This window comes from Glycine max, chromosome 11 (genome assembly GCF_000004515.6).
Source record: "Glycine max cultivar Williams 82 chromosome 11, Glycine_max_v4.0, whole genome shotgun sequence".
Classification (NCBI taxonomy): domain Eukaryota; kingdom Viridiplantae; phylum Streptophyta; class Magnoliopsida; order Fabales; family Fabaceae; genus Glycine; species Glycine max.
In genome coordinates, this window is record NC_038247.2 from 9,431,187 (window position 1) to 9,445,778 (window position 14,592).

The following is a 14,592-nucleotide window of genomic DNA, read 5'->3' on the forward strand; positions in this document are numbered from 1 at the left end:
TCAGTCCCCAATTAAAAGGCTATAAAAGAGATTGAAAGTTCGTAATATATCACGCTAGAAGGCAGTTATATATAACTCGAGTCAGTTTGGTAGCCCTTTAAAATCAGGATGAAAAAAAATCTAAAGATGAGTTTTTTATACATTTTTTTTCCTGCAAAGCTCATAATAGAATATTGTAGCCCATTTTCATGAGTGCACCTAACTGACCATTAAAATAACTCTTTAAGCTGTATATCATTGAGAGAGAGAAATCTTGTTGTCCCAATAACCATCAATCTGGTTACGCTCAACAACTAGATCCCCCATAACAAGTTATCTAGACACACATGAATTTTCAGGCTCAATTATAACATTGAAGCCAAATTCATTTCCCGGCTTGAATGATTTTTTGAGTTGTTCTTGCGTTTGGGTAGTGCTTATCTTCCGGTCCTTTACATCCAAGTTTTCCTGGTATTGTGTCATCAAATGTGGAAATAAATTTATATCCATGACAGCCACATATGAACGGGTAAAAATCACTTGCCTCTTTCACATAATCAGCCATGGTAGAGTTGAGTATTTCTTGTATTCAAAACTTGGTGACACGTTCTTCCCCAAGCATCTGTACAAGGAAGTCCTTTGGGATCTGCAAGCATTTCCTTACCAAGTTATCTTCAAGGAAGACTAAAGCATACATGATAACGGTCTATGAATGTTCTGTTGAATTCAGTGTCAAAGAGGCCTTGCCATTTGTTTTAGGGATAATTCGTTGTTGGGGTAGATAATTGATAGAAAAATCTAACCATCTGAGTGATCAATGCTTACATTTTGATTATATTGATGTTATTGACAATATTACAGATGAATGAGAAAATAATTTATAGATTAAACGATACTAAATAATAATTCATCAAATATAAAAAATAAAAAAAATAAACTTGATTGGAAATCACGCGCCTTTGATGATTTTCCTGGAGCAGTTCAGACATCACATGCACAAACTAATAATACAGTTAAAACTCATGAACTGCAAATTCTTAACCTGTTAAAATACTGAAATATGATGAACAGGAAAATGAATCGAATGTAAAATCATATCAACAGCAAGAAATAAGTGAAGAATTTGAGAAGGAAGCATCTATTCATTGTAACTGTGAAGAGTAAAATGAAAAACCAGTTTCCATTCTTATCCCACTATTCTCATCATTGGTTGCATATTTGGTATCAATCTAACAGAGGCAATTGATTACTATAGAGGAGAGAGAGGGTCAACCAGTGAAACCCCTTCCCACTAACAAATACAGAGTCTCAAAATAGGCATCCAATTGGTAAAGCACTCATGCAAAAACCAAGATCAAGACCACCGATGAGAAGGATATGCTGGTCATTTCACAAGCCTTAGTTGAGCAAGAAAATATGAGTTGCAAATAAAACGGTGACTAATTGCCCAAGCCTCGAAAAGAGAAAGAGCTTGATATTTTTTAATGTGGGCATAAGCAGCTGCCAAATGGTATTTCACAGAAAAGATGGTTATCAGTCTTTACTTTTTAGTAAGTCCAAAATGCGGTAAGCAAATGGCAATACCTTGTATTTAAGAAACTCTTGAGGATTAGGGAGAAATCTTGCAGCAAATGCCACATGTCAAGCTCATGTGTGTTCTTGGCAGGTTTTGCAATGTATGAATCATAATTGGGCATGAAAGTGAAAAATGTAAGGACCAATAGATATGTTCAGGGTATGAAAGTGCATGGTATAAAAAATGCAGCTTCTTACCTCCTTTTTGCATGCGAAATCCAGGAACTGGTGGGGCAGTACGACCTAAGTTTGTTAGGATCCTGTCAAATACCTTTTGTGTTTGATCACCAGTCAAGTCCACTCTTAGCTGCAATTTAATCCATAAAATAGTTATCACAACATCAAACCCAAAAGTAGTAGGAAATGAAAAATCATAAAAACAACTCGATGCAGTAATTTATGAACACACTCCAGTAAAAAATAAATAAATAAAGGATAGAAGGGGGAGACTAATGATATATTTGGGCATATTTTTGTGTATATTTGAAGCTGCAGGTTGCATTGTATGCCAACGGCAATGGTTGATAGCAACCAAAAAATATTAGCTTCAATCTTGACCTGCTTGTATAAACAAAAGTAACATGATGAAGTACATCGTGACGACAGAAACTAATTAAAATACCACATGGGGAAGACTTTGCCTGATCAATTGAGCATGAAGACTACCAAAGGTTTTAGTTCAGGCAAGTTCTTCAAGGTTATCAAATTAACACAGTTGATCAGAAAAATCAATAATTCTTCAGTACAAAAAATTTGTGAATCAATATATCAAATCTTACTTTAGCCTTTGTTGAATTCTATTTTTTTTCTGTTAGTTAGTTTCTTTTTTGTTAAAGTTCGTTAGTTAGTTTTCTGTTATAGACACAGTCAGCTCTATATAAGCTGAGTTCCCTTTGTATTTGATATTTTTTTGATAATGAGAAATGATGAGCACAATGCTCTTTCTCTTCCAAATCTATCTTTCCCTTCCAAATTTATATTTTCTACATGGTATCATTTGAAATTTTTTCTTTCGTTGTGCCCTCGGCTCCTTCCTACAACCATTGTTGCTATTCCAATTTCTGCATCTTGAATCGATATTCTTCAAGCCTCCTCCTCAATCATGGCTGACAATGTTGTTGTCAATAATGCAGCTTTTGCAAACTTGTTGAATCCCTATTATACTCATCCCAATGAGAATCCTAGTGTTGCTATTATTGCTCAGGTTCTCTATGGTGCCAATTACCACTCGTGGTCATGTGCTATGCTCCTTGCCTTGAAAACCAAGAAAAAGGTCCAGTTTGTGGATGGTTTTTTGCCTCGCCCTGCTCTTAATGATCCTAATTTCACTATATGGGATCATTGTAATACCTTGGTGGTTTCATGGCTTCATCATTCGCTTAATCTAGATATCTTGCAAACCATTATGTGGATGGAGACTGCATTGGATATCTGGAACACTCTCAAGAAACGTTATTATCAAGGAGATGTGTTTCGCATTAGTGATTTACAAGAAGAAATCTATCTGCTTAAACAAGGTGATACTACTATCACTACTTACTTTACGAAATTGAAGGGTTTAATCCAAGAATTAGACAATTTTCGCCCTATTCCTACACATGTGTTGTTGTTTGTGCTTATGATCTCATTCATGTTATTAAGAGTTACAGAGAAGGAGATTATGTGATTAGATTCTTGAGGGGCCTCAATGAACAATACTCTACGGTTAGATCCAACATAATGATGATGGACCCCCTCCCTGATTTAGATAAAGTTTTCTCTATCCTCATTCAACAAGAGAGGCAACTTGCTGTTTAGTTTGATGATTCTCGAGTTTTTGCTCAAGTGGATACCAGCCATGCTACTTATGGCAGAGGTAGAGGTCGTGGAGGCTATACATCAGGTGGCAGAGGTCGAGGTAGAAGCTCCAAGATATGATCTTATTGTAACAAAACAGGTCATATGGTAGATACCTGCTACAAGAAACATGGTTACCCTCCTCACTTGCATAGAGGAGGTGCTATCAACCAATACTCTATGGATGATCAAGAAATTGAAGATAATTTACAATCTCTTGGACAAAAAGAGGTGTCTGCAGATGGTTCATCTGTAACTTTCACACCAGAGCAACATAAAGCTCTTATTTCCTTGTTGTAGCAAACTTCTCAAGCCTCTCCCTCTCACACCACTAATCAACTGGTTAGCTTTCATAAGAATGGGAATTCAGGTATTTTCTGTGCCACTCTTCATGCTTATAGTTCCAACATAAACTCTTGGGTTCTGAATAGTGGAGCTACTGATCATGTGTGTTTTTCCCAAACTTAGTTTCAATGCCTTAAGCAAATTAGACCTATACTTGTTAAACTACCTGATGGATCTCAAATTCAAACCAATTTGGCAGGCACTATACATTTTAATGATCAACTTTACCTCATTGATGTCTTGTATATTCCTTCTTTCACATTCAACTTGATTTTAGTTTCAAGACTCATAGCTAATCTACATTGTAGTCTGAATTTTCACCCTACTAGTTGTTCTATACAGGACAACTCCTCCTTGAGGACGATTGGAGCAACTTAATTGAGTGTTGGCTTATACATCCTATCTTCATCACCAACTCAGTTGTCCTACACTTGTAAAATCAATACCATTCCTTTCAATAAATGCAATGTTTGGCATAATAGGTTAGGACATCTCTCTCATGATAAGATTGTCAAAATGACTAAACTGTACTCTTCCATTGACTGTACAAACTCAAGTAAACCTTGTGACACTTGTTATTTTGCAAAACAAAAGTGGTTGCCGTTTCCTGATAGCCTTACTGTTTCCTCTTAATGTTTTGATTTGTTGCACATCGATATATGGGGTCCCTATGCTCATCCTTCATTACTTGGTCATAAATATTTTCTTACTATTGTTGATGACAAAAGCAGATATACATGGATTATTTTTCTAAAATTAAAATCAGAAGTTTCAAATCATATCAAACACTTTATATCTATGGTTGAAACTCAGTTTTTTGTTAAAGTTAAAAGCATTAGATCAAACAATGGCCCTGAATTTGCCCTGAACAATTTCTATGGTTCCAAAGGCATTCTCCATCAAACTTCTTGTGTGGAGACACCCCAACAAAATGGGGTTGTAGAGAGAAAACATCAGCATCTTCTTGTTGTGGCTAGAGCTTTACTTTTTCATGCCAATTTACCTTTTTTTTTTGGACACAAGCTATCTCACAGGCTGTTCATATAATAAACAAATTGCCAATAAAATTTCTTAATCAGAAATCCCCACATGAGGTTCTGTTCAAATGCATCCCATCCATCTCTATCCTAAAAGTTTTTGGTTGTTTATGTTATGCCTCAACACTCAAGGCTAATCGGAAAAAGTTTGATGCCAGAGCAAGAAAATGTGTTTATTTAGGTGTTAGATTAGGTGTAAAAGGTCATTTACTTTTTGATCTCAAAACAAGAGAACTTCTTGTTTCTAGGGATGTTGTTTTCTATGAGCATATTTTTCCTTACTTGCATAATCCCTCACCAACTTCTACTGATTCGACACAGCATGCTAAGCCTATTTCTCCATCATCTTCATATAATTTTTTGTTTGATATGCCTCATCTCTCACACCCTTCCCCACCTGAGATATCAAGCCCTCCCATTGATCCACACCATCAACCAGCCTTACCTCAACCCTTTCCCCGTAGATCACAAAGACAGAAAAACCCTCATTCTTACCTTCAAGATTACCACTGCTCTCTACTTTCTGCGACAACTCACAATTCAACTCCTTCAATCTCCTCCAACATCAGGTATCATATTTCCAACTACATTTCTTACCATAGACTTTCACACAATCACAAACATTTCACACTTAGTGTATCCTCACAATTTGAACCTACTAGTTTTGAGAAAGCTATATGTCATGAAAGTTGGAAATAGGCTATCCAATCTGAATTATCATCTCTTATTAAGACTAACACCTGGAAGCTTACTCCTTTACCTCGTAATAAAAAGCCAATTGGCTGCAAGTGGGTTTTCAAAATCAAGTTCAAAGCCGATGGATCCATTGATAGGCACAAGGCTAGATTAGTAGCCAAGGGATTTACCCAAATTGCTGGTTTGGACTACATTGAAACTTTTAATCCTGTTGTAAAAATGACTACAGTCAGACTTGTGTTATCACTAGCTGCTTCTCAGGGTTGGCATCTCCATCAACTTGATGTTAACACTGCTTTTTTGCATGGTGATTTAAATGAGGAGGTATATATGAAGATTCCACCTGGCTTGACAGTTAATAATCCAGCTCTGGTTTGCAAGTTGCAAAGGTCTTTGTATGGATTAAAACAAGTCAGCAGGCAATGGAATGCCAAGCTTACTTCTACCTTACTCGATTTTGGATTCCAACAGTCCAAGGCAGATTATTCTCTTTTCACTAAAAGGTCTCCTACTGGCCTTACCATTGTCCTTGTTTATGTTGATGATTTGGTGCTTACTGACACTGATCTTGCTGAAATCTAGCAACTAAAGCACTCCCTGGATGCAAAATTCAGTATTAAGGACCTTGGAATACTCAAATACTTCCTTGGTTTTGAAGTAGCCCGATCCACCTCAGGTATTGCCTTGCATCAAAGAAAATATTGCCTTGATCTTCTTCTAGACACTAGTTTGCTTGCTGCAAAACCTTCTTCCTTACCTATGGATCCTACACTAAAATTTCACAAATCTTCTGGTATTCCTTTCTTTGATCCTACTGTTTACAAGAGGCTTATGGGGCGATTATTATATCTTACTCACACAAGGCCCGATATTTGCTATGCTGTTGGAAAATTGAGCCAGTATTTAAAATCTCCAACAAACATTCACATGCAAGCTGCACACCATATTCTGAAATATCTCAAAGACACTGTTGGCAGAGGCCTGTTCTTCTCCTCTTCATCTTCCACTTCTTTAATTGGATTCAGTGACTCAGATTTGGGAGCTTGTCTTGACACTCGAAGATCCATCACAAGCATATGTTTCTTCTTAGGAACCTCACTAATTTCTTGGAAGAGTAAGAAATAATCCAATGTGTCCAGGTCATTCTCAGAAGCTAAATATCGGGCTCTTGCACAAGCATCTTATGAAGCACAATGGTTATTGTTCTTACTAAAGGATCTTCATATTGAGCATCCTAAACCAGTTGTTCTCTACTGTGACAATCAAGTTGCCCTGCACACAGCCGCAAATCCTGTTTTCCATGAACGAACCAAACATATTGAAATCAATTGTCATGTGGTAAGAGACAAGGTTCAATCTGATTTGATTCACCTTCTTCCCATCTCCACTTATGAGCAATTGGCAGACATTCTCACCAAGCCTTTACATGCTGGTCTCTTCAATCATATTCATTCCAAGCTAGGAATGCTTGACATTCACATTCGAGCTTGAGGGGGGTGTTGAATTCTGTTTTTTTTTCCTGTTAGTTAGTTTCTTTTCTGTTAAAGTTAGTTAGTTAGTTTTCTGTTAGTTAGTTTCCTGTTATAGATACAGCCAACTCTATATAAGCTGAGTTCCCTTTGTATTTGGTATTTTTTTGATAATGAGAAATGATGAGCACAATGTTGTTTCTCTTCCAAATCTATCTTTCCCTTCCAAATTTATATTTTCTACCGCCTTTTAACTGAAAGCTCAAGAAAGCCAGTAGAAATATGAATTTGAGACACACAAATTCCTCCATAGAAAAATATAAGATTTATTTAATTATTTATTTTTATAAATCATATTTTTCCATCAATGTACTCTATAGGATAAATTGATAAAGCAATGACAGTTCTGTACTGAGAGATAGAAGAAAATATCAAGAGAAAGAAGTTACGGAGAAACAGTATGACAACATAAAGAAACATGAGATATTTTCCTGAAAGAGCCAGAATAGAAAATCTACATTGAAACCAGTATTTGCAATGTGCTCACTTGTATCTTATTTTCATCTTCCGAATCTACTACTATTTTGGCATTTGTTAAGATGGCTGAAATTTCGTTGGAATCTGTAATTGATGCTTCTTAACCTACAAGGCAAGAGCATGATAATATATTAATATCATTATAGCACTAGCTTTAACTCACAGCAAAACAATTCATAAGAGCTCCAGCAAAGGAAAATGGATCCAAAAGTTACCTGAATTAAGAGCTGAAATTGGTATAGTGAGATCAGATGTCTGATAGTTGTCTCAGTGCTGGTGGGACTAGAAAAAACACCTAAGCTGCATGGAAGAACATTATAGCAAAATAAATAAGCCGTATCATAGGGTTGCTAATGGTGAGTGAAGTAATTTGAGTACCTCGTCCTCTTGGACAGAGTGAAACCGAGAGAAAAAGTGGCTCTGGATTTTGCATTTGGAATGGAAAGAACGTGAATGCAGCATGTTTTAGTTCTAGAGAATGGGCAAGTTGTGAAAGAACCAACTCCAAAATGTTATGGAATTGGACTTGGAAGCCATCATCATGTTATTGTTCATCTTCGTGTCGTGTCTCTCTCCCACAGTCCTTTACTGAACTGATGACTTATCCCTTACTCTTTTTGAGGTTTTGCGTTTGCCGCAACAAAGCGGGGTCCATGATCCAATTCCAATTTCCAAACTACCACTATTTTCAGGGACAGCTATCTATTTTTCTCTAATGTGGCTTTAGTATCATTTTAATATTATGAAAATTATTTAAAATGATAATCTCAATCAATAATATGATTAACTTCATGCAAGACTTACACTAATTGTATAAATATTTCCCTCAACATCATCGTCCAATCAACTTTTCTTGAGAACGGGAAATTGAAAATTCATGGGTCAAGATGTTGACTTTTGTATGATCTTGAAAATTGAAAACAGAAACAATTACTGAGGATCAGGATGAACATATACATAGTCATTTTGACTGGTATCTGGCACTGACTTCTCAATATTTGACTTTTCCTGCCACCAAAACATCAATGGCGTATAAAAATTATGAAGAAAAAAAATCTATAAATCAAACATTCTCCAAGTCTATCAACTAAATATAAAGTTAAAAATCCAATTAGCGTTTAACTGCCCATAATTTCGGTCCTTTGATAAGGATTAGCATTTAATTGCCCAGTGCCATGACTCGTGGCATTTCTTTCCCAATAGTTCGAACTATATTTAACACCTCGGAATCCAGTAGCATTTTCTGGAGACGAAAATTCACTACTACTCTTTCCCATTTATCCATTAAAATCACCAAAAAGTTACCGACTTTACAGCCATTAGTAGCTAACTATCTGGAATTTCTTCAGCTGTGTACGTCTTTGTCAAATGTTAAATAACCTTATGGTATAAAAATTATTTAAATTTTAAAAATATTTTTGTGGATGAATAAGAGAGAGTAATTTTAAGACTTGATTATTAATTTAGTTGTTAAATTATTTAAAATATATTAATTTTAGTTCTCAAATTTTAAATCACTCCTATCAGGTTCTTTAATCGTTAAAAATGTCTCAATTAAGTCTTTTCTGTTGGAGGACCTTCCTTCATCCTTTGCTGGCACAGCTCCAAACTTATCCGAATTGGAGCTCTGGGAAATAATAGCCTGTGAGATGCTCGTCATTATAATGAGGGGTGTAAATGAATCTCTCATTTTTTAAAAGTTACATATAAATAATATATTGAATATGTAAAATTTGCCCTCCCCTAATTTCGTGCATTTGACCATGTTCATAAGTTTTTACACCTTTCATAATATTAATTATTAATTTTATTTTTTAAAAATAAGTTGCTCTCCTGACTTAGGATCTAGTCGGAGTTTAGGGTCATTTTTGCTTCTTGTCTATCATAATCTCGAGGGGTGCTCCGATCATCATCGTTGTCCAATTGAAATTGGATTTGGAAAATTATAATTTTTAACAGCTTTTAGCCGCTAGAATATAAGACCTTTCATACAAGTTAACTAAGTAATTTCCGGCAATTATTAACTACCAAAAAAAGTAATAAAATAAAATAATAAAAATAAAAATAATGTCATATCATTATTTAAGGACCAAAATAGACGAGAAGAACAAAAACATTCAACAAGAAAAAAGTTCAAACATATTGATCAATTGTCAAAAAATTTAAAGATCAAAATCAAATATTAAACTAAAAACATAATTTATCATCTTTTGTAATTTTATTTCATGTTAACTTAATTTCTTTTGGTCCATTGCTTAGGGTTTAAGTTTAACTTTAATTTCGTCACTAAGTTGCTGCCTATCCAACTAGCATGTCCTTGCTTTGTTTTTATCTAATTATTTTAGACATTAATATTCACCATAAAATTTATCCTTGATTAAATCTTAGACCTGGCCTTTATCTTTTTCAATGTCGTTAATCATATTTCTCAAGCAGCTATATTCATGTTAATCATTAATTAAAACGCCCTCTAAACCAACAAAGTTAGAAGATGAAGCAGAGTTGGAGAAAATGGTGATAAAAAAATAGTACTAGTATTTAGAGGATTAAATAGAACACAAAAGTAGAAATCCAAACTAAATTTCAAATCAAATTTAGAGGACAAAAATTACAAATTGGTAAATAAGTACTAAAACTATAAAGTTACTTTATTGATAATGAAAAGTAAGTTCAATTGTAAAAATATAAATATTGAAAACTTCCCATCTTAAAACCATAAACTACATTCCATCCTAGCAAGAAGTAGTTGGTTAATCGAATAGTATCGAACTAAATTTTCTTAATAAGATTTAAGATTTAAGTTTTGTGAATGAAAAAAATATAATTAGATGAGAAGAATTTTACTAGATGATTAGCTAGATTTTCTGACAGAAATTAATGATCGGCAAAATCAATAAATATTTCATACTAATAACACGGTTTAAAAAAAAAACTACATCCCGCTCTTGAATTAATCCTTAATGCATCTTTCATTATATTTAAATTGCTTTTTATACAAAAGTATTTACAATTTGAAAAAAAAAATTAAATTAATAAAATTTAAGATTGTACAAGAGATTTGGATCTACTCGCACAACATTTCAATAATAACCAAGTTTGATTGCATAGTTTATTAGAGCAGTAGTTAAATTTTTAAAAGTTTTTAATTTTATCGTATATTTTTTAATTTTCCTCTTTAAACGTTGAGCCTACAAAACCTATCTAAATTAAAAAGTTAATGGAAGTGAATAACTAATCTAATCATCTTCTTTTTTCTCATGTTATTGGTATTGAATATTAATTAATTTTATTGATGATTAATCCTTGTTAATAAATTTGCTAGTCCAATCTTAATGAAATTTTTTTCTTTCAATCATATTTTTTCATTCATAAAATTCGAATTCAAAATTTTATATAAAAAAATCAAATTCAATATCATTCACATAAACTAGTTGTTGGTATATGCCTTAAAAAAAACTACTTGTTGGTATATAGCTAATAACTAATCTAAACTAGGCCCTAAATACACTATTTTTTCCTAATTTAAATATAGCTAGAGTGGCGGTAGCGTGGCCGTGTCGGCCGGGCAACTTACGCCACTAAAGTCAAAAGTAAACGATGTAGGCTATACTCATGTTATTGTCTTTTTAGTTTAGTTTTTACATGTACAAGTCAGAAGAAGAATATCAATGTCGATCCACATTCAATTATCGGTATACAAATGAAAGCCATAAAGTCAAAATCTAAACCCCGTGTAATTTACGCTTTTCTATTCTAGAATGGGACATACTCTTCTTATCTCGCCAAGTTCGTATAGAAATCTGAAATTTCCTTTCCTAAAGTTCAAAGTCCTAGCTAGCATTAACACTATAAATAGACCTCCCTTTTGCTCTCAATCCTCAACCACCTTGTCTATCAAACATTATAATTTCTATTACATACATTTTGTAGCTAGGATGAGCAAGTTACTACTCATTCGTGTTGCTGGGTTCGTGGCAACCTTTGTCACCATGGTGATGATGATGGTGCCCAAAAACGTGAGTGCCCAAAACATAGGTGATGACATCGTCACACAAGACTTCTTCAACAGCATAATCAGTCAGGCTGATGATGGTTGTGCAGGGAAGAACTTCTACTCACGAGATGCTTTCCTTAATGCTCACAATTCCTACAATGAGTTTGGTAGGCTTGGTAATCAGGATGACTCCAAGCGTGAGGTTGCAGCTGCTTTCGCCCATTTCACCCATGAAACAGGACGTTAGTACTACTACTATACTTTTTTTATAGTTAATTACTAGTACTAGGATTTATTTTTCTATATAATTTGAGTTTAATTTATAAGCATTGTCAGCGATCTCAGCATGGCCTTTGAAAATGTTTTGTGAACTATGATCATAATTTTGGTCATAACGTCAAGGTTTTTCAAGTTTTTGCAGCCACAGCGTAACTATGAACATCAGTCATATTTGTTTTGTTTAGAATTTTTCATAATATTAATAAATGTAACAAAACGGGAACCGCAATCGCATTCCATACTTAAAACCTTGATTATAGGATAAAAAGTTTTATACTATCAACTAATTAAAAATAATTATAATAAATATTACTTTTAACATAATTATTATAAAAATCAATAAATTTAATAAATATAAAAATTTCTAGTTGGACGTCAGTTTTTACATTGTCGTGTAGTATTTATTCATAATATAATTATAAGAGAAAACAATCTACTTACTACCATAACTTATATTGTTTTTTAATTACAAAATATTATGTATATATGAGAATTTTGTTAGTGATGCTAACTTTTATAATATTATTCTAAAAATCATAACAATGATGATTAATTTCTTATTGATGGAGAGTATAAAAGTGCATATGAGCATTAAACTTTATAATTATGAAGTGATTAATTAGCGTGGGCTTGTGCATGCAGATTTTTGCTACATAGAAGAGATTAACGGTGCATCAGGGGACTACTGTGACGAGAGCAACACCGAGTACCCATGTGCCCCTAACAAAGCGTACTATGGGCGTGGACCAATCCAACTATCATGGAACTTCAACTACGGACCAGCAGGGCAGAGCATCGGATTTGATGGATTGAACGCTCCAGAGACGGTGGCCAATGACCCTGTTGTGTCCTTCAAGACAGCCTTGTGGTACTGGATGGAACATGTGCGTCCTGTCATCAACCAGGGTTTTGGTGCAACCATTAGAGCTATCAATGGCCGACTTGAATGTGATGGTGCAAACCCTAGTACTGTTCAGGCTCGTGTTAATTACTACACCCAGTATTGTTCACAACTTGGTGTTTCCCCTGGTGACAATCTTACTTGCTAATTTATCAGTATAGATGGTTCCATATGATGACATCATACATTCATACGGTATATCTTAACATATATCAGAAAATAAACCATTCAAGGCTTACAGCCTTATTTTGATTATTAATGTAATTACTACTTTTGGGAATATTGTATCTGATTACCATCGATATTGTGCATCCAATATTGAATAAAAATACGTTATTTCTGTGATAATTAGTTTGTAGCAGCCAGTTTAATTGCCAAGATATAAATAGGACTGAAATTTGAATGACAGGTTTTGGCCTATAATCAATAATCTTATTAACAAAATAGTTCACATATAGATTTTGTTGATGTTGAACCCTAATAAATAATAACGTTTGGTCTCACTGTTTGATATTGCTGTGTTTGCAATTTTATGACTTATAAATTCAAATTTTCATATGTCCTTATAAACTAAAAAATTAATAATCTATAAAAAAAAACAAGCAGGGTCATAACAATGTTGTTGTTAGTGATCTTATTATTATTATTATTATCATTTAAACAAAATGTTTAGTGTTGGCCACATCAACTAGCTTAGTGAAAATAGTATATATAATTAGTAAAAAATAGCTTCCATCTTATAATTTTTTTAAGGAATTGAATTAAATTTAAACTTAAATTCTCATAATTATTGTATTATTAACTATCAAATTATTATCATTCTATTTATATAATAAATGTTCAGCCCTACAAATATCATGTTCCAGATTACTGGTCCTCACAATGAGAAAAACCCTCACCTAAAAGCCAATTTTATAGGAAGAAAAGATTATCAAGAACCATCTCAACATTGATTGACCAAAGGAACGTTATTTTACAAACAAATTACCAAAGCATGACTCTTTTGAAACATTTTACCAATTTGGGACAATTAACACTAGAAAACTCTAGAATTCGAGTTTTCAGTTTCCATCTTCTTTTTCAGTTTCTGTTTCAGACATGCATATAGTTTCTCTCAGATTTATAGCTACGCATATTTACAAAGAAGACAATCATTGTGTACATGGTATTGCCAATTTGATTATGGATAATACTCAATCTTTTTGGCGAGAGACACAGTCCCCTCTTTTTGTTTAGAATCTTATGCCTGTATTCCCGTAATATTAAAGGGTCACCTACATGTTCTATTCTCCTTGACATGAGTTTTGGTCTAATATCCCCATTATGTTTTGTTGCTTTCTTCTCTTAATAAATTTAGATTGGTTCTGGCATGTGATTTAGGAAGGATTGGGGTACCAACATAGTTGGAATATTTCCCTTCCTTTTTCAAAAAAGAAAAAAAAAATCCATTTTGTGTGATTTCAATTATATGTACAGTTTGTCAATTTTGATGATTAATTTGTCAAAAATATCACAATTGAATTTTTTTAGCAATAAAATATCTCCACAATTAAAAAATGGATTAAATTAAAATCAAATAAAAATAAAAAGACCATAATAGAACAAAAATAAATAATGACAGATCAAATTAAAAACAGAAAACAAGTTTAAAAAATCAAAATGCTAATTTTGTCCATAAATATGTTATGAATATGTACAATTCCAATTTGTGTGAATTGCTAGCAATTGTACATTTGTTAGTAGTTAATTTTAAGCTACTGACGTTATTTATGATATTACTTTATTTGTGCTTCGTTAGGTTGCATTAGTTAAGAATTTTACCAATATATCATTAGTTGTAACTAATCAAACTTTTTGTAATTTAACATTAATTTTAAGCGTTCGAGCTAGGTGCTGTGTGGAGATAGAACTATGACAGCTTGTGATGTGTGTTTGACTCCTTTA

The 14,592-nt window shown here is 33.5% G+C and overlaps 1 protein-coding gene and 1 pseudogene across 1 annotated transcript; one reads left to right on the forward strand and one right to left on the reverse strand.

Moving 5' to 3' along the window:
• Nucleotides 1–101: 101 nt before the first annotated feature.
• Nucleotides 102–8,017, reverse strand: LOC100817148 (uncharacterized; annotated as a pseudogene).
• A 3,337-nt stretch (nt 8,018–11,354) lies between these two features.
• On the forward strand, nt 11,355–12,838 carry LOC100527091 (uncharacterized). The gene is given in 2 exon segments (NM_001251626.2): nt 11,355–11,710; nt 12,390–12,838. Coding segments are annotated over 2 exon segments (708 nt in total). The 5' UTR covers nt 11,355–11,409; the 3' UTR covers nt 12,797–12,838.
• The last annotated feature ends 1,754 nt before the right edge of the window (nt 12,839–14,592 follow it).